The sequence below is a fragment of the Kogia breviceps genome, chromosome 1 (genome assembly GCF_026419965.1).
Source record: "Kogia breviceps isolate mKogBre1 chromosome 1, mKogBre1 haplotype 1, whole genome shotgun sequence".
NCBI lineage: Eukaryota > Metazoa > Chordata > Mammalia > Artiodactyla > Physeteridae > Kogia > Kogia breviceps.
In genome coordinates this window covers 104,014,785-104,040,534 of record NC_081310.1, presented here as the reverse complement: position 1 = coordinate 104,040,534, position 25,750 = coordinate 104,014,785, and the positions used below count along the sequence as shown (strand labels likewise).

General features: G+C 36.7%; 1 protein-coding gene across 1 annotated transcript in view; it reads left to right on the top strand.

Annotated features, from left to right (window-relative positions):
* Nucleotides 1-25,750, top strand: part of DPYD (dihydropyrimidine dehydrogenase) — an 817,352-nt gene that overhangs the window by 254,837 nt on the left and 536,765 nt on the right. Inside the window, exon 8 of the mRNA XM_059043609.2 lies at nucleotides 1,762-1,849. Within this exon, the coding sequence (XP_058899592.1) occupies nucleotides 1,762-1,849 (88 nt within the window). The remainder of the gene's footprint in view (nucleotides 1-1,761; nucleotides 1,850-25,750) is intronic.

The window sequence follows — 25,750 nt, the reverse complement described above, 5'->3', positions numbered from 1 at the left end:
TCTTATCTTTCCCCCATGAATGTGAACTGTTTCTGATCCCTTTTCCACAGAAACATGATGAAAAGTGTGCATGCATCATATCAATGGCTACGTGCAGTGTACCCGTGCCCTTATTAATCTGCAATAATACCACATCTGTCACAGACACTGCAGTCAGGGCTTCACTTTGGTCAAGCCTGCAGGAGTTTACAGTCATTCTCCAGGAATCATCTAGTCTCAGCAAGGCCAGACTGGGAAATGAAACAGAAGTATAACATGGACCACCACCATCTTTCCCCATCCCACCGACTCCAGGCTATCATTGTGGTTGATATACTCTCTCGACCAGGGTTTCAGAAGTTTTCTGGCCTTCCCAGGATTATAGCTATAATAGCTCTTACTTTGCAAACCAGGGACCCAACGTGGGGATTATTTCTACTGACATGTATAACAATTTTTATTATACACTTGGAGACTTGGGAATAACCACTAACTAGGTCTGTGATCCCCTTAGGCCCACTGTGAGCCAGACTTTATCCAGGTTCCATTTTTCACCTTATCACTGTAGGTCCCCACTCTTCAGGTATCAATGTCAGTGAAGAACCTTGTCCAGTGTCTTTGAAATGTGTGATTATGCCCCCTTCCCCAGTGTACAGTCACCTGGGTAAATGGCTATAATTCCCTTTGGAGAATGAATAGAGCAATCATTATAGTATTTACTTGCCAGGATGTTTCAGGGTCTTTCTTGCTAGGGACCTGGCCACCTTTTCAGTCAGCAGGTTCAAGATCTGAAAATAAGCTTATGTCTGGAATTAAGCAAAGTACTGTGATTTTTAATAGAAGTATCTACCCTCTGACTCCTGACTTTACTCATCTTCCCTGGACAGTGTCCCCTATCAAAATCCTATCCATTTTTAAAGATGGCTTTATTGACAAGGAACTATTTTCAATATCTTACAATAAACTATAATGGAAAAGAATTTAGGGAACATATGTATACGTATAACTGATTCACTTTGTTGTAAAGCAGAAACTAACACACCATTGTAAAGCAATTATACTCCAATAAAGATGTTAAAAAATAAAAAAACATATTAAAAAGACTAAGATAAAACTTTAAAAGATAACATCAAAATAATGAAACAAAGAATTTTAATAAGAATATAAATATACACACATATATATGTTTAACCAAATCACTTTGCTGTACACCTGAAACTAACACAATATTGTAAATCAACTATACTTCAGTTTAAAAAGGGCTTTATTGAAATCCCACTCCCTCTTTTTTCTCATCTGTATGACCTCAGCCAAAATGAATTTCTCCATCCCTTGAGTTCTTGTAGATATGTTCTGATCACACTCTGTTATTTATTATACTTATTTCTGTACATCTGCACAGATCTTGACTGTACATTGAGGCAGCAACTGTGTCTCATTTATCATTTTATTCTTTAAAATGCCCCACGTAGTGCCTTGAACATACTAATTAAGCTGTGAAAATTTACTGACTTGATTTTAAATACACTAGCTTTTCTTCTGGTACTTAATTAAAAGGCAAAAATGCATTTAGCTATTAAGTAGAACATGTTTGTTCTATTTATATACTATTTAGTATACATAATCTTATATACTAAAAGACAAAAATATTTTCATATTTCATATCTATATATGGAATTATATATATGTGTGTATGGAGTTTTTATTATTTTTGATGTTAAAGATTAAGGTTTTAGTCATTCAAATGCCAAAATACAGTTACTGAAATGTTTTTTCTTACAGATAATTTGTGGTAAAAGCCTTTCAGTGAATGAATTTACTCTTAGCACTTTGAAAGAAGAAGGTTACAAAGCTGCTTTCATTGGGATAGGTGAGTAGCTTACTTTAAAATATTTTTCTTTATAATATTTTTTTACTTCCTGATAATATCCAGAAGAATAACTACCTACAGACATTTTCATGGTAGAAGTTGTGTCTGTTCAGGGAGGAGCAGACAGAAATGAATGGCCAAAGAAAATTTCCTATTTTGTAATGTGTCGCACTGCCTCACCTCATTATGGATTGACTTTGGCAAGACTGTCTTTATCTTCCCATTCTTTCACCATACTCTCATCACCAGCGAACATCTAAGAGGCAAAGTGTTTTCAAGTCATGCCACAGAAGCTCAGAATTTGGGCTTAGAAATATCTTGATGCTGTAGCTTTCTCTTTATGATTAAACAAATTGGTTAAATTGATATTAAAGGAGAGAATTAGCTCATTTTCTATTTTCTTCAATATTTTCTAAAGACTTTTCATATCTGACTGAATTTTAAAGATGTTTAATCATAGTTCTGAATGTCACATGGACAGTGTATAACTGCTAAGGCAATTAATATATCTTATGGTTCCATATTTTGCCTAAATATCCCACGGAGATTGAGTTTTCTAATACTGTTCCCTTCCACTTCCTGTATACAGAGAAACCAGAAAGAGCAAATGGTTGATTTAATTTATTCTTTGTCTCATGAACTTTGTATTTATTCTCTTATATGATCATACTATGAACAATTATGGCGTATAAACTAAGTGCATCCTCATGTCTTTCAGTTTGTCTCCTCTCTAGTTCACATTCTTTGAATAGGAATGTCTAATAAACCTACAAAGAGGTGAAAACTGTTCCATCTCTTTAAGTAATCACACACTGGATAACATTTGTTTTAAGACTCTCTTTTTTTCATAGTGTTTCTGGAGTAAAATAATCAGGAATGCTTTACTGTCTACTAAATTTTCTTATCAGGATGGTATGTGTTCTCTTACTAGATAATTGATACCAAGTTTAAGACCATCTCTGTCACTCCCTTTACTTAGATGAAAGATTATGAAGAGGAAGATAAATTTTCCTGCCTTCTAGCTCCTAAATATCTGTACTGAACCTCCTTTCTTTCAGAAACTTGAGAGCCATTGTCAGCAGTATTTTCCTATGTTATCTAAGTACAATAATCATGTGTAAATACAAAGAGGAAAGAGAAAATATCTAGGGATATATTCTCTAGGTTCCATTTTTAGCGGCACTACCCTTGAGTTTGGTTTTACTTTTCAACAGTACATTTGTACTGAGAATTTTACTTAAAGAAATTGAGCAAGTATTTTTTGGTGTATATTCTGCTAATAACCAGCAAAATTGCATCAGTAAGTTGCTGTTACTTTCAACAAATGTGTATTAAAAAATGTTTGGTTGATAATAAATGAAAAATTTAGTCAGGCAATAGCGCTGAAACATTGGCAGTGTTTTCAAATAGCTATTGAGATTCACCATTGTGGTTTCCTACAGCAGTTGTATGTAGAAGATATATTTTCTATTAATGGAGTTGTATATGCTATTGCAGTTTAGTGTATCTCTATGAACTTTGTCTACAAAGAATCTCTGTACTGAAGAGATAGGGGCCAAATAAATAACCAATACATTGAAATATCTCCAAATTAATTGCTCAAGAAGCAAATTATAACAAAATTTGGAAGAGCTGAATTTTATCACTGAGTGTTTTCAGCCATGGAGATCTCTTCCACCTGCAAGAATCAGGAATGTTTCAGAGTTTTCTTTTCTTTTATTCCATTAAGTCCCCTTACATATGTTATTTGATAGTGCTACATCCTATTCACAATACTCCATTTGACTCTGCACTGAGGTGTGAATAAAACATTTAAAAATGTGAAGTCCTTTCATATTTATGTTTCTTTGCATTTTCATGCTGAGAAGTGAATCTTTTGACATTTTGGTGCAGTGATGTGTAGAATGCAGTTATGTTCTATTTCAGTATTTTGTATGAAATGTATACAAGAAAGTTTCATTTTGCCAAAAAAAAAAAAAGGTTCTGTGTGTAGAAGACAAATAGCCTTATTCTCCAGGAAGTATTTATTTGACACTGTTGATTGCCGAGTTGGGAATTTGTGACCTTTCTATTACCATATAACTGCCTATTACTTAGACAGCCTCACATCCTTACCTGCTTTTGTTCATTCACCATGCTTCTATGTTGTAATTAAACTTCACTCAGTTTGTTTATCTACTTTTTCCCACTCAGTATAGAGGAGTACATTTTGCAATAAGAATTCTACATTACTTAGGATATAGGTTTGGCCACTTTAAGAAAGGAAAATAATAGAGGCTTAAACAAGATACAAGTTTAGTTCTCTCTCATTTTAACAGTGTGAACCATCCTCAACACCTAACTTCCATCTTTGGTTTTCAGGTGGCCAATATTTCCACATTCCTGCTAACAAAAATTGGAAATAAGGAAGGGGACTCCTTTCCTTTTAAGTTTATGACCCAGAAATTGCACATATCACTTCTGTTTATATCTTTGGGCCTCTCACTGTTGTGGCCTCTCCCGTTGCGGAGCAGACACGCAGGCCCAGCGGCCATGGCTCACGGGCCCAGCCGCTCCGCGGCATGTGGTATCTTCCCGGACCGGGGCACGAACCCGTGTCCCCTGCATCGGCAGGCAGACTCTCAACCACTGCGCCACCAGGGAAGTCCCTCACTTCTGTTTGTATCTTATTGTCTACATCCTTGTCACATAAACATACCTGGCAGCAAAGGATGTTGGGACATAAAACCTTTAGCTGGGTGGACATAATGCTCCATTAAACTTCTATTTCTATAGAGAAGGGGGATAATAGATATATAGAGAGGAAAAAAATAGAGGTCTCCGCCATACATATGCATCATCATTTGTATCTGACACACGGAATCCTTATTGAGAGAAATCAGTAAAGCAGTTAATAGCAAAGAAAAAAACTCTTGGAACTTAGTACTTGCATGCTGGTTACATAGGTCACTTAATGATAAAAGAGTATTTTCTCCTTCTGTAATTGGGAATACCATATTATAGCTCTTCTATATTTATAACTACTGTCTCATCCTATGTTAGTTTCTCTAAAAGAAAAAAAAGGTTATTTTTTAATTAAATATGACTTATTAAGGATAGCTTTATAAATCCATTGCATTAACAGAAGTGTGTTCTCATGTTTCCTGATTTTTAGTATTGCGTGAAATATTGCTGGTGAAAACTTGCTCATTTTTAGGTTTTTCCCTAATAATTCCAGAATCCATTAAGGAAATTATCTCATTGTGTGTACATCATTGTGAGACTGAAAGAGTACGTCTCTTTACCCATGAGATGTTTAGTTTTTTCTAAGTGAAATAAAGGTAAGTGAGATAAAGCTCTGTGTCTTATTCAAACGGGATTGAGTTGTCTTTGAGATAATTGGTATTTTTTTAAAAGACTCTAAATTTTGGGTATTTTTATTGAAATAACAGCACCGGCACAGTGTGTTACTGTCAGTGTTCAGAAACAGAGTTAGAACATCCTCTGTACGAGTTTTTTTCAGAGTATTTGATGGCTTTCTTTGGTTGGTATTGAAATCAATATAATGGTTTACAACCATCATTTTTTATTATTAAAAAATGAGCACAAACAAATAGAAAATATCAAAAAGTGTGCTGCATATTGTTGTGGTAAGTGTTATTTTGCAAAAAATGTTTTCCCATTTTATGTGTATTTGTTTTTGGTGTATGTGATTGCACATGCATATATTGCATTATATGGACAATGTGTTTTTAAGATGAAGCTTAATAGTCAATGCTTGAAAGCCACTGCTATACGTTGTAAAGACGCTCAAGTACTAGTTGCTTTTTCCCCATAGTATGCCCTACACCTCTCAATAAGCAGCTGTTGAGTGAATTAAATAAGTATTGAGTGACTGCAATGTTTTAGGTATATATTTTTTTAAGTTCTTTGGGTGATTATATTCTGGAGCCAATCTAAGCATTACTGTTCTAGGTGACTGAAGAATTGAATCCTTAATCTTTGCTTCAGAGGAGGCTATTTCCCTTCCCATTTCTGATTGTCCATTTTATGGTACTTTACCTCTTATATTCTCACAAAACATGGCAGTGATGAAAAGGCTAAAACAAGCATGTAAGGTAAAGAATATCCACTAATACACCCTCAGAAAAATGGTAATACTTTATAGATTCTTCTGACAAAGTATTTTTTTTTCTGAATTTTTGTTTTTAATACATGAGAGAGGGAAGGAATTACAGGGTGAATACCAGTAAAATCTATAATTACAGTCACAGTAGATACAAAGGGAGCAGAGGCTACAGGAAGATATTATAGAGCTGAATAGTCTCTGTCTCACCACTGTATGCTTTACTTGTGTTGACTCTTGAATTCACTTCTCACTATCACTATTCGCCTCTCTTCAAGTTACTAGGCTACTCTTTAGCCTCCTAACCAGTCTCTTTGGCCACCGCTAACCACACAACAGAAATAGTGATTTTTCTAAACTTAGATCTCATCATGTCATTCCCTCATTTAAATCTCCCCTACTCCCCACCCAATTAGCTCCCTATTTCTTTCAGGATACAGGAAAAACTCCTTAAAATAAGACTTTCAAGGCTCTTCATGATTTATTCACAACTTATGTCTTTAGTCACTTATTAAATTGGGTGTTGCAGACATTTGAAATGTTTTCCCTTTTACCTCATCTCAATTTTTTTAACTTGGTTTTTGGACCTGGTGTTGCTTGGACCCAGAACTGTCATTATTTTCATATTTGAGTTCTTCCATATCCTTTTTTCTACTTCATGGAGTTCTCTTTACTTGTGACAATCCACTCCCTACCTTCACTCTTTAGCCTGGATGAATGAAGCCACTTCCTTACCACCAGTCCTCACACCATTATGTCCCTGTTCCCTCTCTGGATGTTCAGATCAGATTTTTTTTTTTTTTTTTTTCGGTATGCGGGCCTCTCACTGTTGTGGCCTCTCCCGTTGTGGAGCACAGGCTCCGGACGCGCAGGCCTAGCGGCCATGGCTCACGGGCTTAGTTGCTCCGCGGCATGTGGGATCTTCCCGGACCAGGGCACGAACCCGTGTCTCCTGCATCGGCAGGCGGATTCTCAACCACTGCGCCACCAGGGAAGCCCCAGATCAGATTTTAGCACTTATTTCCACGTATTATAATTGACTGGTTACACGTTTGTTTCCACCAGTAGAAGTTAAACTGTTGTAGGTTGAAGAGTGTGTCTGCCTTACTCACTGATAAATGTTCAGTGTATACTGTAGTCCCTGGTACATAGTAGGAAGTCTATAAATATTTTTAAACTATTGATTTTTATGCAACCATTTTGACTATTTGCTAAAGTAAATTGATAGGATGTTAAAATATGTTGGGAATTCTGGGGTATTATAATATTAACCAAACACAAGGGGAAATAGCTACTACATAATTTTAAAGTTGGTATTACACTATAAATGAAATAAACAAGTAGGAATAATGATATGACTGGTGGTGATAATGCTAGTAGTAGCAGTATTAGCTAAAATATTCCATTTTCAATTTTTAATATAATTTATGCCATTAACTTTTAAAACGGCCCTTGAGGTAGATATTATTAACTCTATTTTAGGGATAAGAAATTAAGATTAAGCAAAGTTAAAGAAAACAAGTAAATGGCAACCAAAACATGGAAAGTGAGTTATATAGAGTATGTAGGAAAAATGTAATAAATGCAAACGTCCATACTTCAACATAAAAAATTGTCTCACGGGGACCTACAAGATGGCAGATGAGTAAGACATGGAGATCACCTTCCTCCCCACAAATACATCAAAAATACATCTACATGTGGAACAGCTCCTACAGAACACCTACTGAATGCTGGCAGCAAATCTCAGACTTCCCAAAAGGCAAGAAACTCCTCACGTACCTGGGTAGGGCAAAAGAAAAGAGAAAAAATGACATAAAAGAATAGGGATGGGACCTGCACCTCAGAGAGGGAGCTGTGAAGGAGGAAAAGTTTCCACGCACTAGGAAGCCCCTTTGTGGGCAGAGACTGTGGGTGGTGGAGGGGGAAGCTTTGGATCCACGGAGGAGAGCCCAGCGACAGGTGCGGAGGGCAAAGCAGAGAGATTCCCGCACAGAGATCGGTGCTGACCAGCACTCACCAGCCCGAGAGGATTGTCTGCTCACCCGCCGGGTCGGGTGGGGGCTGGGAGCTGAGACTCGGGCTTTGGAGGTCAGATCCCAGGGAGAGGACTATGGTTGGCTGAGTGAACACAGCCTGAAGGGGGCTAGTGCGCCACAGCTAGCTGGGAGGGAGTGCGGGAAAAACTCTGGATCTGTGGAAGGGGTAAAAGACCATTGTTGCTGGGTACGTGAGGAGAGGGAATTCAGAGAACTGCCTTAACGAGCTCCAGAGATGGGCACAAGCCGTGGCTATCAGCGCGGACCCCAGAGATGGGGATGGGACGCTAAGGCTACTGCTGCAGCCACCAGGAAGCCTATGTGCAAGCACAGGTCACTATCCACACCTCCCCTCCTGGGAGCCTGTGCCAGGGTCCCGTGATCCAGGGACAACTTCCCCAGGAGAACACATGGTGCGCCTCAGGCTGGTGCAACCTCACGCCAGCCTCTGCCACCGCAGGCTCACCCCACATTGCGTACCTCTCCTTCCCCCTGGCCTGAGTGAGCCAGAGCCTCAGAATCAGCCGCTACTTTAACCCCATACTGTCTGGGCAAGAACAGATGCCCTCAGGCAACTTACATGCAGAGGCGGGGCCAAATCCAAAGCTGAACCCCAGGAGCTGTGTGAACAAAGAAGAGAAAGGGAAATCTCTCCCAGCAGCTTCAGGAGCATCAGATTAAATCTCCACAATCAACTTGATGTACCTTGCATCTGTGGAATACCTGAATAGACAACGAATCATCCCAAATTGAGGCAGTGGACTTTGGGAGCAACTGTAGACTTGGGGTTTGCTTTCTGCACCTAATTTGTTTCTGGTTTTATGTTCATCTTAGTTTAATATTTAGAGCTTTTTATCACTGGTAAATTTATTGATTTGGTTGCCCTCTACCTTTTATATATATATATATATATATATATACTTTCCTTTTTCACTTTTTGTGAGTGTGTATGTGTATGCTTCTTTGTGTGATTTTTTTCTTTTACCATTTGCCCTGGGGTTCTGTCTGTCTGTTTTTCTTTTCTTTTTTTTTTTTTTTTTTTGTATTGATTTTAATGCTTGTCATCATTGGTGGATTTGTTTATTGGTTTGGTTGCTCTCTTTGTTCTTTAAAATTAATTTTAATATTTTTTATTTTAATAACTTTATTCTTTTTCATTTATTTTTTCATTTATTTTTTCCTATTTCTTCTGAGCCGTGTGGCTGACAGGGTCTTGGTGCTCCAGCCAGGGGTCAGGCCTGAGGCTCTGAGGTGGGAAAGCCAAGTACAGGACGTTGGTCCACCAGAGACCTCCCGGCCCCACTTAATATCAGTCAGCAAGAGCTCTCCCAGACATCTCTGTCTCAACGCTAAGACCCAGCACCACTCAACGACCAGCAGGCTCTAGTGCTGGACACCCCATGCCAAACAACTAGCAAGACAGTAACACAGCCCCACCCATTAGTGGAGAGGCTGCCTAAAATCATACAAAGTTCACAGACATCCCAAAACACAACACTGTACATGGCCCTGCCCACCAGAAAGACAAGATCCACCCCCACCCACCAGAACACAGGCACCAGTCCCCTTCACCAGGAGCCTACACAAGCCACTGAACCAACCTCACCCACTGGGGACAGACACCAAAAACAACGGGATTGATGAACATGCAGCCTGCACAAGGAGACCACAAACACAAAACAAACTGAGAAGAACGAGAAATATGCAGCAGATGAAGGAGCAAGGTAAAAACCCACCAGACCAAACAAATGAAGAGGAAATAGGCAGTCTACCTGAAAAGAATTCATAGTAAAGATAGTAAAGATGATCCAAAATCTTGGAAATACAATAGAGAAAATATAAGAAACGTTTAACAAGGACCTAGAAGAACTAAAGAGCAAACAAACAATGATGAACAACACAATAAATGAAATTTAAAATTCTCTAGAAGGAATCAATAGCAGAATACCTGAGGCAGAAAAATGGATAAGTGACTTAGAAGATAAAATAGAGGAGAAAACTACCACAGAGCTGAATAAAGAAAAAAGAATGAAAAGAATTGAGGACAGTCTCATAGACCTCTGGGACAACATTCAATGCACCAACATTCGAATTATAGGGGTCCCAGAAGAAGAGAAAAAGAAAGGGACTGAAAAATATTTGAAGAGATTATAGTTGAAAACTTCCCTACTATGCGAAAGGAAATAGTCAGTGAAGTCCAGGAAGTTCAGGGAGTTCCATACAGGATAAATCCAAGGAGAAACACGCCAAGGCACATATTAATCAAACTATCAAGGACTTCCCTGGTGGCGCAGTGGTTGAGTTTGCCTGCCGATGCAGAGGACACGGGTTCATGCCCTGGTCCGGGAAGATCCCACATGCCACGGAACAGCTGGGCCCGTGAGCCATGGCAGCTGAGCCTGTGCATCTGGAGCATGTGCTCTGCAACGGGAGGGGCCACAACAGTGAGAGGTCTGCGCACCACAAAAAACAAAACAACAACAAAAAAACTATCAAAAATTAAATACAAAAAAAAAATTAAAAGCAGCAAGGGAAAAACAACAAATAACATACAAGGGAATCTCCGTAAGGTTAACAGCTGATCTTTCAGCAGAAACTCTGTAAGCCAGTAAAGAGCGGCAGGAACTGTTTAAAGTCATGAAAGGGAAAAACCTACAACCAAGGATCTCATTCAGATTTGATGGAGAAATTAAAACATTTTCAGTCAAGTAAAAGCTAAGAGAATTCAGCACCACCAAACCAGCTTTACAGCAAATGCTAAAGGAACTTCTTTAGGCACGAAACACAACAGTAGGAAAAGACCTGCAATAACAAACCCAAAATAATTAAGAAACTGGGAATAGGAACATACATATCGATTATTACCTTAAATGTAAATGGATTAAATCCTCCAACCAAAAGACATAGACTGGCTGAATGGAAACAAAAACAAGACCCATATATATGGTGTCTACAAGAGACCCACTTCAGACATAGAGACACATACAATCTGAAAGTGAGGGTTGGAAAAAGATATTCGCTGCAAATGGAAATAAAAAGAAAGCTGGAGTAGCAAGTCTCATATCAGACAAAATAGACTCAAATGAAAGACTATTACAAGAGAGAAAGAAGGACATTACATAATGATCAAGGGATCAATCCAAGATGAACACATAATAATTGTGAATATTTATGCACCCAACATAGGAACACCTCAATACATAAGGCAAATGCTAACAGCCATATATAGGGAAATCGACAGTAACACAATCATAGTAGGGGACTTTAACACCCCACTAACACCAACAGACAGATCATCCAAAATGAAAATACACAAGCTTTAAATTCTACAATAAACAAGATGGACTTAATTGATATTTATAGGACATTCCATCCAAAAACAGCAGAATACACTTTCTTCTCAAGTGCTCATGGAACATTCTCCAGGACAGATCATACCTTGGGTCACAAATCAAGCCTTGGTAAATTTAAGAAAACTGAAATTGTATCAAGTATCTTTTCTGACCACCGCTATGAGATTAGATACCAATTACAGGAAAACATCTGTAAAAAATACAAAAACATGGAGGCTAAACAATACACTGCTTCATAACCAAGAAATCACTGGAGAAATCAAAGAGGAAATCAAAAAAATACCTAGAAACAAATGACAATGAAAATACGACGACCCAAAACCTATGGGATGCAGCAAAAGCAGTTCTAAGAGGGAAGTTTATAGCAATACAGGCCTACCTCAAGAAACAGAAAACATCTCGAATAAACAACCTAACCTTGCCCCTAAAACAATTAGAGAAAGAAGAACAAAAAAACCTCAAAGTTAGCAGAAGGAAAGAAGTCATAAAGATCAGATCAGTAATAAGTGAAAAAGAAATAAAGGAAATGATAGCAAAGATCAATAAAACTGAAAGCTCGTTCTTTGAAAAGATATACAAAATTGATAAACCATTAGCCAGACTCATCAAGTAAAAAAGGGAGAAGACCAATATCAACAAAATTGGAAATGAAGAAGGAGAAGTAACAAGTGGCACTGCAGAAATACAAAGGATCATGAGAGATTACTACAAGCAACTCTATGCCAATTAAATGGACAACCTGGAAGAAATGGACAAATTTTAGGAAAAGCACAACCTTCTGAGACTGAACCAGGGAGAAATAGAAAATATAAACAGACCAGTCACAAGCACTGAAACTGAAACTGTGATTAAAAATCTTCCAACAAACAAAAACACAGGGCCAGATGGCTTCACAGGCAACTTCTATCAAACATTTAGAGAAGAGTTAACACCTATACTCAAACTCTTCCAAAATATAGCAGAGGGAGGAGCACTCCCAAACTCATTCTATGAGGTCACCATCATCCTGATACCAAAAACAGAAAAAGATGTCACAAAAAAAGAAAACTACAGACCAATACTACTGATGCACATAGATGCAAAAATCCTCAACAAGATACTAGCAAACAGAATCCAACAGCACATTAAAAGGACCATATACCATGATCAAGTGGGGTTTATCCCACGAATGCAAGGATTGTTCAATATATGCAAATCAATCAATGTGAAAAACCATATTAACAATTGAAGGAGAAAAACCATATGATCATCTCAATAGATGCAGAAAAAGCTTTCTACAAATTTCAACACCCACTTATGATAAAAACCCTCCAGAAAGTAGGCATAGTGGGAACTTACCTCAACATAATAAAGGCCATATATGACAAACCCACAGCCAGCATCATTCTCAATGGTGAAAAACTGAAACAGTTTCCACTGAGATCAGGAACAAGACAATGTTGCCCACTCTCAACACTATTATTCAACATAGTTTTGGAAGTTTTAGCCACAGCAATCAGAAGAATAAGAAATGAAGGGAATCCAAATCGGAAAAGAAGAAGTAATGCTGTAACTGTTTGCAGATGACATGATACTATATGTAGAGAATCCTAAAGATGCTACCAGAAAACTACTAGAGCTAATCAATGAATTTGGTAAAGTAGCAGGATACAAAATTAATGCACACAAATCCCTTTCATTCCTATACACTATTGATGAAAAATCTGAAAGAGAAATTAAGGAAACACTCCCATTTACCATTGCAACATAAAGGATAAAATACCTAGGAATAAACCTACCTAAGGAGACAAAAGACCTGTATGCAGAAAATTATAAGATACTGATGAAAGAAATTATAAAGATGATACAAACAGATGGAGGGATATACCATGTTCTTGGACTGGAAGAATCAACATTGTGAAAATGACTGTACTAACCAAAGCAATCTACAGATTCAATGCAATCCCTATCACACTACCACTGGCATTTTTCACAGAACTAGAACAAAAAATTTCACAATGTTTATGGAAACGCAAAAGACCCCGAATAGCCAAAGCAATCTTGAGAAAGAAAAACGGAGCTGGAGGAATCAGGCTCCCTGACTTCAGACTATACTCCAAAGCTACAGTAAGCAAGACAGTATGGTACTGGCACAATAACAGAATTATAAATCAATGGAACAGGATAGAAAGCCCAGAGATAAACCCACGCACATATCGTCCCATTATCTTTGATAAACGAGGCAAGAATATACAATGGAGCAAAAAGACACCCTGTTCAGTAAGTGGTTCTGGGAAAACAGGACAGTTATATGTAAAATAAAGAATTTAGAACACTCCCTAATGCCATACACAAAACTAAACTTAAAATGGATTAAAGACCTAAATGTAAGGTCAGATACTTTCAAACTCTTAGAGGAAAACAGGCAAAACACTCTATGACATAAATCACAGCAAGATCCTTTTTGACCCTCCTCCTAGAGAAATGCAAATAAAAGCAAAGATAAACAAATGGGACTGAATGGAACCTAAAAACTTTTCCACAGCAAAAGAAACCATAAATAAGACGAAAAGACAACCCTCAGAATGGGAGAAAATATTTGCAAATGAAGCAACTGACAAAGGATTAATCTCCAAAATTTACAAGTAGCTCATGCAACTCAATATAAAAAAAAAACAACCCAATCCAAAAATGGGCAGAAGAGCTAAACAGATATTTCTTCAAAGATATACAGATTTCCAACAAACACATGAAAGGATGCTCAACATCACTAGTCATTAGAGAAATGCAAATCAAAACTACATGAAGTATCACGTCACACCCGTCAGTGGCCATCATCACAAAATCTTCAAACAACAAATGCTGGAGAGGGTGTGGAGAAAAGGGAACCCTCTTACACTGTTGGTAGGAATGTAAATTGACACAGCCACTATGGAGAACAGTATGGAGTTTCCTTAAAAAACTAAAAATAGAGCTACTATACAACCCAGCAATACCACAGCTGGGCATATACCCTGAGAAAACCATAATTTAAAAAGACACATATACCCCAATTTTCATTGCAGCTCTATGTACAATAGCCAGGACACAGAAGCAACCTTAGTGTCCCTCAACAGATGAATGGATAAAGAAGATTTGGCACATATATACAATGGAATATTACTCCGCCATAAAAAGAAGCGAAACTGAGTTATTTGTAGTGAGGTAGATGGACCTAGAGTCTGTCATACAGAGTGAAGTAAGTGAGAAAGAGAAAAGCAAATACTGTATGCTAACACATACATATGGAATCTAAAAAGAAAAAAAAGGTTCTGATGAACCTCGGTGCAGGACAGGAGTAAAGGCACAGACGTAGAGAATGGACTTTAGGACACGGGGAGGGAGAAGGGTGAGCTGGGACAAAGAGAGTGGCATTAACATATAAACAGTACCAAAAAAAAAATAGATAGCTAGTGGGAAGCAGCTGCATAGCACAGGGAGAGCAGTTCGGTGGTTTTGTGACCACCTAGAGGGGTGTTGCAGGGAGGGTGGGAGGAAGATGCACAAGGGAGGGGATATGGGGATATATATATATATATATATACTTTTAGCTGATTCACTTTGTTATACAGCAGAAACTAACACAGCATTGTAAAGCAATTATACTCCAATAAAGACGTTAAAAATAAATAAATAAAAAGTAAATACTAAATAAAAACATAAAAAGTGTTTCAGCTGCAAATGACTGAAAATCAACAAGTTAGCTGATGACACCTGCTTACATGGATGAGTCCAGCTTAATGATCTTGAATATGGCACTTAATAATCTGCAAGAATTAGGCTTTGTAGTTATGATCACTTTTCTCATTGTTACTACCAATTGGTTTTCTCCCATAACTGTCAGAAAATAATGTTTTTTAAATGTGATGAAGCCCAAATATTGTACCAGTGGAAGAAGAGATAATTACAATTAAGAAAACCCATTGAGAGATTATGGTGTTAAATTCGCTATAGTGTGGCCTTTAGTTAAATCTCCCGTGCCTTCTTAGAGCCAGAATTCTTCTCTGTAAAAGTTATGCTTAATTAGCTTCTTAATCAGTAGTTTCTAAATTGTACACAATCATGTATACTTCCTATTTATTTAGAAGAAAGTGAAATAGGTTTTTAGACCATCCACTTATCTTCTGTCTACAGATAAAAACTGAAGTTGTTTAAGAACTATGCACAATTCTGAATAGATTATTTTAAAATAATAAACCTGTCTTAATTGTAAGTGAGAAAAGGGCATGGATATTTTGCCAATGCCTTTTTAAAATTTGTAATAATGTCTAATCTAGTGTCACTTGTAAGTACTTGGGTATAATTGTGAGATGGCTCCCAAGAATTTAGAAATGAGGGAAATAGAATTCCAGCTGAGAGTTCATTAAATCATCACTTAATGAGTTCAAGCAAAGCCCTCAGAAGGAGATAAAATAGATGTAGGGCAATTAGTCTTTGATCATATTAACATATCTATAGAAAGTGCATCTTAATCTGCAGTAATAGGTAATAGGGGCTGGTCAACTTTCCAAGCATAGAAAAGGAAAAAAAAAAAAAAAAGAGCCTGAGCAAATATTGGCAGTGTCTCTTTAAAGGCACATGAATCAATGAACCTGGAGTTATTTGAGCCCCTATCATGAAGATACATAGTAAGTCCATTTTAAAGATCCCTAAATCTCCTTGTTCTAATTTCAAGTTAACCAAGCTGGCACTGATTCCTAAACAGTTTGATTAGGAGACCATACTAATCATGTTGGTAAGAGTAATCCTGGTCCCTAGGATGGTTATCACTGCTTCTCTGAGTAATTTGATACTCTAACTTGAAGAACTCTCCACCTGAGATAACACTACATAAAATAAGCTATAAATGTCTCAAACATTTTTTGTGGCTGTCACTGCATTCAGAATAAGTCCAATTTTCTTAGTATGACTTTCAACAGGCTACCATAGCTGTCCAAATATACCCCTTTTTCCTTAAAAATACACCCCTTATTGACCTCTCCCACTACCAGATCTCTAGCCATTCCTCAAAAGTAACCTGTACTTTTATAATCGCCATTATACCTTGACTTATACTCTTTACTGAGAAAAATTTTCAGTCTGTCCCTGTATGGTAAAGTCAATACATATAATATTCATCTCAAATGGTACTTCCTACATGAGACTGTCATACTCATTCTGCTGAGATATAGGTTCACTGTATGTTCACACATAGCAAAATGTTTTTTTGTGTTTTGTTTTTTTGCGGTACGCGGGCCTCTCACTGCCGCGGCCTCTCCCGCTGCGGAGCACAGGCTCCAGACGTGCAGGCCCAGTGGCCGTGGCTCACGGGTCCAGCCGCTCCGTAGCACGTGGGATCCCCCTGGACCGGGGCACAAACCTGTGTCCCCTGCATCGGCAGGCGGACCCTCAACCACTGCACCACCAGAGAAGCCCCAGCAAAATGTTTTATATGTCATTTATAGGACTGAACTTAGTTTTCTTCTTATTTTTGGTGTGTGCATATATCCACTTCTCTGCCCCATGCACAAATACACAATATTACAAACCCGTGGGAACTGAGATTAGTTTTTTAAATCTTTGTATTCTACAGTTTCAGCACATTTCTTGACACATAGTATATCAATACAGTTTTTTTTGAAGTAAAATAATTGGAAGAGTGAAAAGAAAAGAGAAATAAAGGAAAAAATGAAAAATAGCATCATAACTTCTTGAGAAGTTTAAAACTATACTTGATCATTTAACCTTTTTAAAAATTCATATACTTTCCAGGCATCTTTTTTCTGATGAAATGCAAAGACGTGTTCATGGTTTTGATTACCCACTCAAAGGCAATAATTTTAAAATTCTCAGTGTTACAGTGAATGTCATTCTTACGCTTATGTCTATCATTACATCAAGTATTACACTGTAAATTGAATATTAGGGGTTTTTTTTAGCATTTTTGGTAAAGGCAAAGCTGTTTGCGTGAGGGTGTTTAATAAGTGTTTTATGATGAAGGTGGTGATACAGGAAAATCTTTTTTAAAAAATGTCTTTTTCTGCTGGTAGAATTCCTGGAATATTGTAGGTGCTCAATAAATATCTGTTGAATTAACCATTTGTTTAATTAAAGCATATTGATTGCTTTCATGTGGTAGTCAAAGAGGAAGTAATTTATTTAGCAAGAGGTTTATTTTAAAGTATTCTGTAACCCATGTTCTTTTTATTAAAAAATTGTAAAAGAATGTAGATTATATTTTAAAATATTGAACACATCTTTGGATTTCTTTGGATAGAGACATGGAGGCATTTTTATTATATTTCTCTCTATATATTTTATGAAACGAAAATATATTTCACTTACTGTAGTTGCTGAAATTAAAGAAGCACATTGTTAAAGCACTGTTTTTTTTTTAGCAATTCCCAATGGCTTATGGCCAATGGTTCCTTTTTTTTTGGCATTATGCGGCCCTCTCACTGTTGTGGCCTCTCCCGTTGCGGAGCACAGGCTCCTGACGCGCAGGCTCAGCGGCCATGGCTCACGGGCCCAGCAGCTCCGCGGCATGTGGGATCTTCCCGGACCGGGGCACGAACCCATGTCCCCTACATCGGCAGGCGGATTCTCAACCACTGCGCCACCAGGGAAGCCCGGTTACATCTTTTGATGGGTGAAAATCATCTGAACTTGGAAGGGGATATTATTGAACATTCACTATGGGCAACATGATGGATGTTTTTATTTAAATGTACTAATCATCTGGTAGGTATGGGTTGTCCTCTAGAGGTAGAATGTTGATGTCGAAGGATAAACTTCAGAATAACTAACAAAATTAGAAGTCACTAAGATAGTGGATATTATCATAGAAGTATTAAGTAATGCCACAGTACATAACCTCCATCCCCAACCCTGCAATTCAATGAATTTGAAATTCACAACTACATCGAACACATATGTACAAAACATCAATGATTTCCGATTAAAGTTGAGGCATACTACTAGATAGCTTTATTCATACTACAAATTACACAACTTTGCATATCTTACCCTTTTGTAAATCACTCTATGTAAAAAGTTGGTAAAATAAGGGAGTCCATTATACACAATGAAAGAGATTAATAAGAGAAGCATGAGAAATGATATGGAAATGGCAGAGTTGATGCGAGTTAGAGGAAAGTAGGTATATTTCTACATATGCGTTAGCATTCATTCTAGAGATACTTTTTCCGTAGAATAGAAATGAGAAAATTTGCAGGCTAATTTGTGTCTTATTTATCACTTATTTCCTATTTATACGGGTTAGGCTATACCATCTTTGGCAAACAGCACTAGATCAAATGAACTAATATTCTCTTCCCTGGACTTTTAAACACCTTCTTTGACATAAATGCTTAAAAACAGTATGTTCTAAAGCAAGACAAGTGCTTTGAAGAGGAGACTTCATTAAGACATTGTATTTTAAGTAATACATCTATTTTAGAAGCAATTCAATTGAAATTTATATCAAATCAGTTTTTCTCCAGATACTGCCTTTGAATCATTTAAGGGGCCTCCAGCAAAATCATGTTCTGAATTCCCCAACGCTCTTTTGTATGACACGGATTTATTTAAATGAATAAGTGAAAATCAATGGGGGAGAACCTAGTTTGGTTACATTACTCTTTCTTAATTTCTTAAACTCATATTACTTTGTAATATTATTTAAGCTATATAAGCTATATAAGCTATATATATTAACATATATGAGGAAAACAATACTTTATGATTTATTTATAACTATTACCTCAAATAACATAAACCTTTAGAGTATATTTTTAAGCATATTTTCCATGGACATTTAAGAAAACAATTTTAAAACAAAATTTTGATTTATTTACTTATCTCAAAATATATGAGAAACTTGATGTGTGTTATCTTCTGATTAGCCATGCAGTGCCTCCTGGTGTGCAGATGGAAAGAACATTACACATCAGAGGCTCTGTTCATCAGAGGCTCTGTTTACATCCCCCACCTCCCCAAACAAAAACTTCCACAACAGAAAATTAACGGATGTTCACTTTGCTTGTGTTACTCAGGTAAATTGTGCATCCTACTCTTAATTCATGTTAACTTTGGAGAAGATATTGATATTGAGTTAATCAGTCACAGATTATGTCAGTACATCTAGTTTAGTGGAAAAAAGTCATATTAAGTGGAAAATTGCTTCCTTGACTCTTTAAGTTCCTGTTTTGTATTTCTACTCTTCCTTTTTTTATGTACATGATGGTTTTGTTTTTTGAACCTTAATATTTATACTTTACTGATAAATTTATCAGTGCCAGATTAATGTATTTTAGAATTGACTGCAATTTAGTATCTCTATGGTTGTTTCCCTTTTACTGAAAGGAAACAGTCTTTCTTTTGTGTTTTATAAATATCAACCATAGTCAGGTGCATTGCCACTGTTCTTATTCCTTTAATCTTACCATTGGCTGATCATATTTCAAAGTATATTATTAAACTTCTACCATATGTGCTAAGGATTATAGATTACAAAATAAATTTAAAGGGTTCTGATTCATTTAGAAAAACAATAAAACTAATGCAATTAATAAATAAGAATTGTGTACATATGAATGTAATATATATAGTAGCTAAATTTCTTGGAGTATTGGCTATATTCTTTGCATAAACTATTTTAATTATCTTGAAGTAATTTTGGATTGGTATTATTGATACTTTCATTTCACACATACATAAATTGTGTCTAAAAGAAGTTAAGTACTTTTCTTAGTACTAGAATCTAGATTTGAATGGAGGTCCATCTGAAGCCAAAGCCTTACTCTTAACAAATACAATAAGATGGCATTGCTCATATATAATGGTTTAAACTTTTAAAATTCATTTAAAAAATTATGGTAAAATGCACATAACATAAAATGTATTGTTTTAATCATTTTTTACATGTACAGTTCAGCGGCATTAAGTACATTTACTTTGTTGTGCTACCATCACTACCATTCATCCACAGAACAATTTTCAACATGAAAAACTGAAACTCTATACCCATTTTTTTTTTCCCCCCAGGCAAGGCTTTAATGGGGCTCCTGAGCGAAAACAAGTAACACGTTTCTCTGCTCATTCACTGAGGTGGGGCTAGCTGGTTCCTTATATGGGGTGAGGGTAGGGGTGGGTCCAGATGTTGGGTCTGGAGGGGTGGTTTAGGGGGTCTTTCCACCCCTTTGGTAGTGTTGTGTGCAGGGGGCATGAACAGAACTCCGATTTTGTTCTGGACCCCGTGCTTTTGCTCCCAGCTCTTCAGAAGTGGCAGATGGATTTTTGGTCTTTTTAAATCTTGTCCATAATTTGCCCCAACTGTGTATGCATGCACTTATTTTTAGTCCCTTATAGTTTCTTTGAATTTTTTTTAAACATCTTTATTGGAGTATAATTGCTTTACAATGGTGTGTTAGTTTCTGCTTTATAACAAAGTGAATCAGTTGTACATATACATATATCCCCATATCTCTTCTCTCTTGCGTCTCCCTCCCTCCAACCCTCGCTATCCCACCCCTCTAGGTGGTCACAAAGCACAGAGCTGATCTCCCTGTGCTATGGGGCTGCTTCCCACTAGCTATCTATTTTACATTTGGTAGTGTATATATGTCCATGCCACTCTCTCACTTTGTCACAGCTTACCCTTCCCCATCCCGTATCTTCAAGTCCATTCTCTAGTAGGTATGTGTCTTTATTCCCGTCTTGCCCCTAGGTTCTTCATGACCTTTTTTTTTTTTTTTTCTTAGATTCCATATATATGTGTTAGCACACGGTATTTGTTTGTATCTTTCTGACTTACTTCACTCTGTATGACAGACTCTAGGTCCATCCACCTTACTACAAATAACTCAATTTTGTTTCTTTTTATGGCTGAGTAATATTCCATTGTATATATGTGCCACATCTTTATCCATTCATCTGTTGATGGACACTTAGGTTGCTTCCATGTCCTGGCTATTGTAAACAGAGCTGCAATGAATATTGTGGTACATGACTCTTTGTGAATTATGATTTTCTCAGGGTATTTGCCCAGCAGTGGGATTGCTGGGTTGTATGGTATTTCTATTTGTAGTTTTTTAAGGAACCTCCATACTGTTCTCCATAGTGGCTGTTTCAGTTTACATTCCCACCAACAGTGCAAGATGATTCCCTTTTCTCCACACCCTCTCCAGCATTTATTGTTTGTAGATTTTTTTATGATGGCCATTCTGACCGGTGTGAGATGATATCTCATTGTAGTTTTGATTTGCATTTCTCTAATGATTAATAATGTTGAGCATTCTTTCGTGTGTTTGTTGGCAATCTGTATATCTTCTTTGGAGAAATGTTTATTTAGGTCTTCTGCCCATTTTTTGGATTGGGTTGTTTGTTTTTTTGATATTGAGCTGCATGAGTTCCTTATAAATTTTGGATATTAATCCTTTGTCAGTTGCTTCATTTGCAAGTATTTTCTCCCATTGTGAGGGTTGTTTTCTCCCATTCTGAGGGTTTAGATTTTTTTAAGATGACCATTCTGACTGGTGTGAGATGGTATCTCATTGTAGTTTTGATTTGCATTTCTCTAATTATTAATAATGATGTTGAGCATTCTTTCATGTGTTTGTTGGCAATCTGTATATCTTCTTTGGAGAAATGTCTGTTTAGGTCTTCTTCCCATTTTTGGGTTGGGTTGTTTGATTTTTGATATTGAGCTGCATGAGTTGCTTGTAAATTTCGGATATTAATCATTTGTCAGTTGTTTCATTTGCAAATATTTTCTTCCATTCTGATGGCTGTCTTTTCTTCTTTTTATGGTTTCCTTTGATGTGCAAAAACTTTTAAGTTCATTAAGTCCCATTTGTTTATTTTTGTTTTTATTTCCATTTCTCTAGGAGGTGGGTCAAAAAAGATCTAGCTGTGATTTATGTCATAGAATGTTCTGCCTATGTTTTCCTCTAAGAGTTTGATAGAGTCTGGCCTTACATTTAGGTCTTTTTTTTTTTTTTTTCTGCGGTATGCGGGCCTCTCACTGTTGTGGCCTCTCCCATTGCGGAGCACAGGCTGCGGATGCGCAGGCTCAGCGGCCATGGCTCACGGGCCCAGCCGCTCCGCGGCATGTGGGATCTTCCTGGACCAGGGCACGAACCCGTGTCTCCTGCATTGGCAGGCGGATTCTCAACCACTGCGCCACCAGGGAAGCCCCATTTAGGTCTTTAATCCATTTTGAGTTTACTTTTGTATATGTTGATAGGGAGTGTTCTAATTTCATACTTTTACATGTAGCTGTCCAGTTTTCCCAGCACCACTTATTGAAGAGGCTATCTTTTCTCCACTGTATATTCTTGCCTTCCTTATGAAAGATAAGATGACCATCTGTGTGTGGGTTTATCTCTGGGCTTTCTATCCTGTTCCATTGGTCTATAATTCTGTTATTGTGCCAGTACCATACTGTCTTGATTACTGTATCTTTGGAGTATAGTCTGAAGTCAGGGAGCCTGATTCCTCCAGCTCCGTTTTTCGTTCTCAAGATTGCTTTGGCTATTCGGGGTCTTTTGCGTTTCCATACAAATTGTGAAATTTTTTGTTCTAGTTCTGTGAAAAATGCCAGTGGTAATTTGATAGGGATTGCATTGAATCTGTAGATTGCTTTTAGTATAGTTATTTTCACAGTGTTGATTCTTCCAATCCAAGAACATGGTACATCTCTCCATCTATTTGTATCATCCCTAATTTCTTTCATCAGTGTCTTATAGTTTTCTGCATACAGGTCTTTTGTCTCCTTAGGTAGGTTTATTCCTAGATATTTTATTCTTTTTGTTGCAATGGTAAATGACTCTATACCCATTTAACAACTCCCTAATTTCCCCTTCCCTCATTCTCTGGCAACCACCATTCTATTTTCTATGTCTATAAATTCAGCTACTCTAGATACATCATATATGTGGAATCATACAGTATTTGTTCTTTTGTGCTGGCTTATTTAGCAAATGTCTTCCAGTTTCATCTATGTTTTAGCATGTGTCAGAATTTCCTTTATTTTTAAGGCTAAACAACTTTTCATTTTATGTATTACTGCATTTTGTTTATCCTTTCATCTGTCAGTGGACACCTGGGTTACTTCCATCTTTTGGCTGTTTTGAACAATACCGCTAGGAATGTGCGTAAATATCTCTTCAGGTCCCCGCTTTCACATAATTTTGGTATATATCCAGAAGTGGAATTGCTAGATCATATAGTAATCCTATTTTTAATTTTTCAAGGAAATGCCATAATATTTTGCATAGTGCCTGAACCATTTTACATTTCCACCAATAGTGCACAGGGTTTCAATTTCCCTGTGTCTTTGCCAACACTTGTTATTTTCTGATTTTTTGTTAGTAGCCATCGTAATGGGGATGAGGTAGTCTTCAACACTTCTTTTGACCAATTGCATGGTGTTGTCAGTTTACCAATAGAATAAGAGAGGGGAACATTATGAGTTCTGATTTGACCTCTTATGTTTAGGATTCCTGTGATATCCTGGTGGAAAGATCCAGTAAGCCCTCAGGTATACCTGATTATGTCTGTAAATCAAGTGTGAAGTGTGGGCAGGAGAGGTGGATTTGGTATTACTTGCTGTATGCTCTAGCAGAAAAACTATAAGCCTTAAAGCTGGTCAAATTCAGTTATTATTCCACCATTCATGGTTATTGGAAGTAATAGAAATAATGTAAGTTATTTTTTCACTGAAATTGGCATGTGGTAGGAATAAAAAAAATGGCAGTCGTTAGTATTATCAGCTTATAGGTATTATGTGAAGCCATGGCATCAGTGGGATTACATATTTGTTCTTCATAACCACCCTATTGTAGCATGAGAAACTAAGGCCCAGTGAAATTGTATGACTGCCCACGCTCACAGAGTACGATATTCAGACACACTGCAATGACTGTGTTCTAATTCTGTGTCTAGGGATATTATTTCAACATGACTTATTCATAGTTATTTTTAGTTCTGTTATTGTCCCATTCTTTTGACCTTAGCATAGATTAGATAACTCTCTGGTTAGAGGGATCTTTTGTGATAATAGAGAAAAAGTAAAAACTCACATCAGTACTGAACTTCTGTAGCGCGATGCTAGTATTAGCATCTGATGTACAGAGCCAATAGTCTCAAACATGGTTATTACTTGCTAAGGAGTTGACTTGGGAATACTGGATATTTGTCGTAAGTAAGTTGGAAATATTAAATAATTACATGAAAATATACTTTTAAAAGAAAATTTTGTATAATACATGTATATTTAGAAAATAAATGAATTAGGAAAGAAAACTTTTACTTTAAAAAGCATAATCTTGCAGTCCTTAAAAAAGCAAATTTCCTTAACAAGAATTAACACAAGATATAGTTTATAAAATGTATTGATTTTTTTTTCCTAGAGACATGTTTATCATATAAAGTGAGATGTGAGTTTACCATCCTTTTTTCAATAACCAATAAAATTCTTTTGCAAAATAAATTCAGTTTTGCCACAATTCCTTTTTAAGTTTGTTTCTTCCCTAGAGTATTCTTACTGGCTTTCTGTATTTTCTCTTTTATCAAAATATAGTACTAGTATATGGCTTAATACATTTAGAAATTCTCTTACATAGCTATTAAATAGATACATCTCTAAAATTAACTTTTTGCCATCATTAGAGTTCAATTTTGTATTCCCCTAACGTCTGGCAAGAAAATATACATTACGTATTATGGAAATGTAAAATCAATCCTCACAGATTCTAAGTTTTCACAATGCAGAATAACTGAACATATGGTCTCCACAAACCACTGTACGTTGATTGGTAGAGGAAATAAAGGAGTGGGGAGGAAAATCTTAGGCAAGTTATGATCTCAGGATTTATGTTTACCCTCTTGACAAAATGCATTTGTAGTAATGAGTTGCATTAAACTCTACCTAATACTTATTACTACAGACATAATTTATGTTAAATCAAATAAACAGATCTTTTTAAACACTGGTAATTGTTGTTTTGCTAAATTCTTTTTCCCTCAACATTGTAACTTTTTAGAATCCTTGTAACAATATATAATATTAACCACTGGTATTCATTATTTGTATTCAATTTTTTAAATTACACTAGTTTTATTTCTATTAAAAAATAACTAATTTTCCCCAATTGCTTAAACCTGCTATTAAAATCACCTACCTTTCAGATGAAAAGTGATGTATACTTTTCTTATCAAATTGGCTTTAGTGGAGAATTCCTTTTTATTTATAACAGGATGCTGAAAGGATTCTGGGATCCTGCGGGAATTTTTACCATGTCCCTGATCATTCCACCAACCAGTGTAGATGAGTGGCAGGACACAATACAGGCTTGTTGATCACAGATGTGAGCTTTCCCCAAATGGTTACAGTGGAAATGAACTA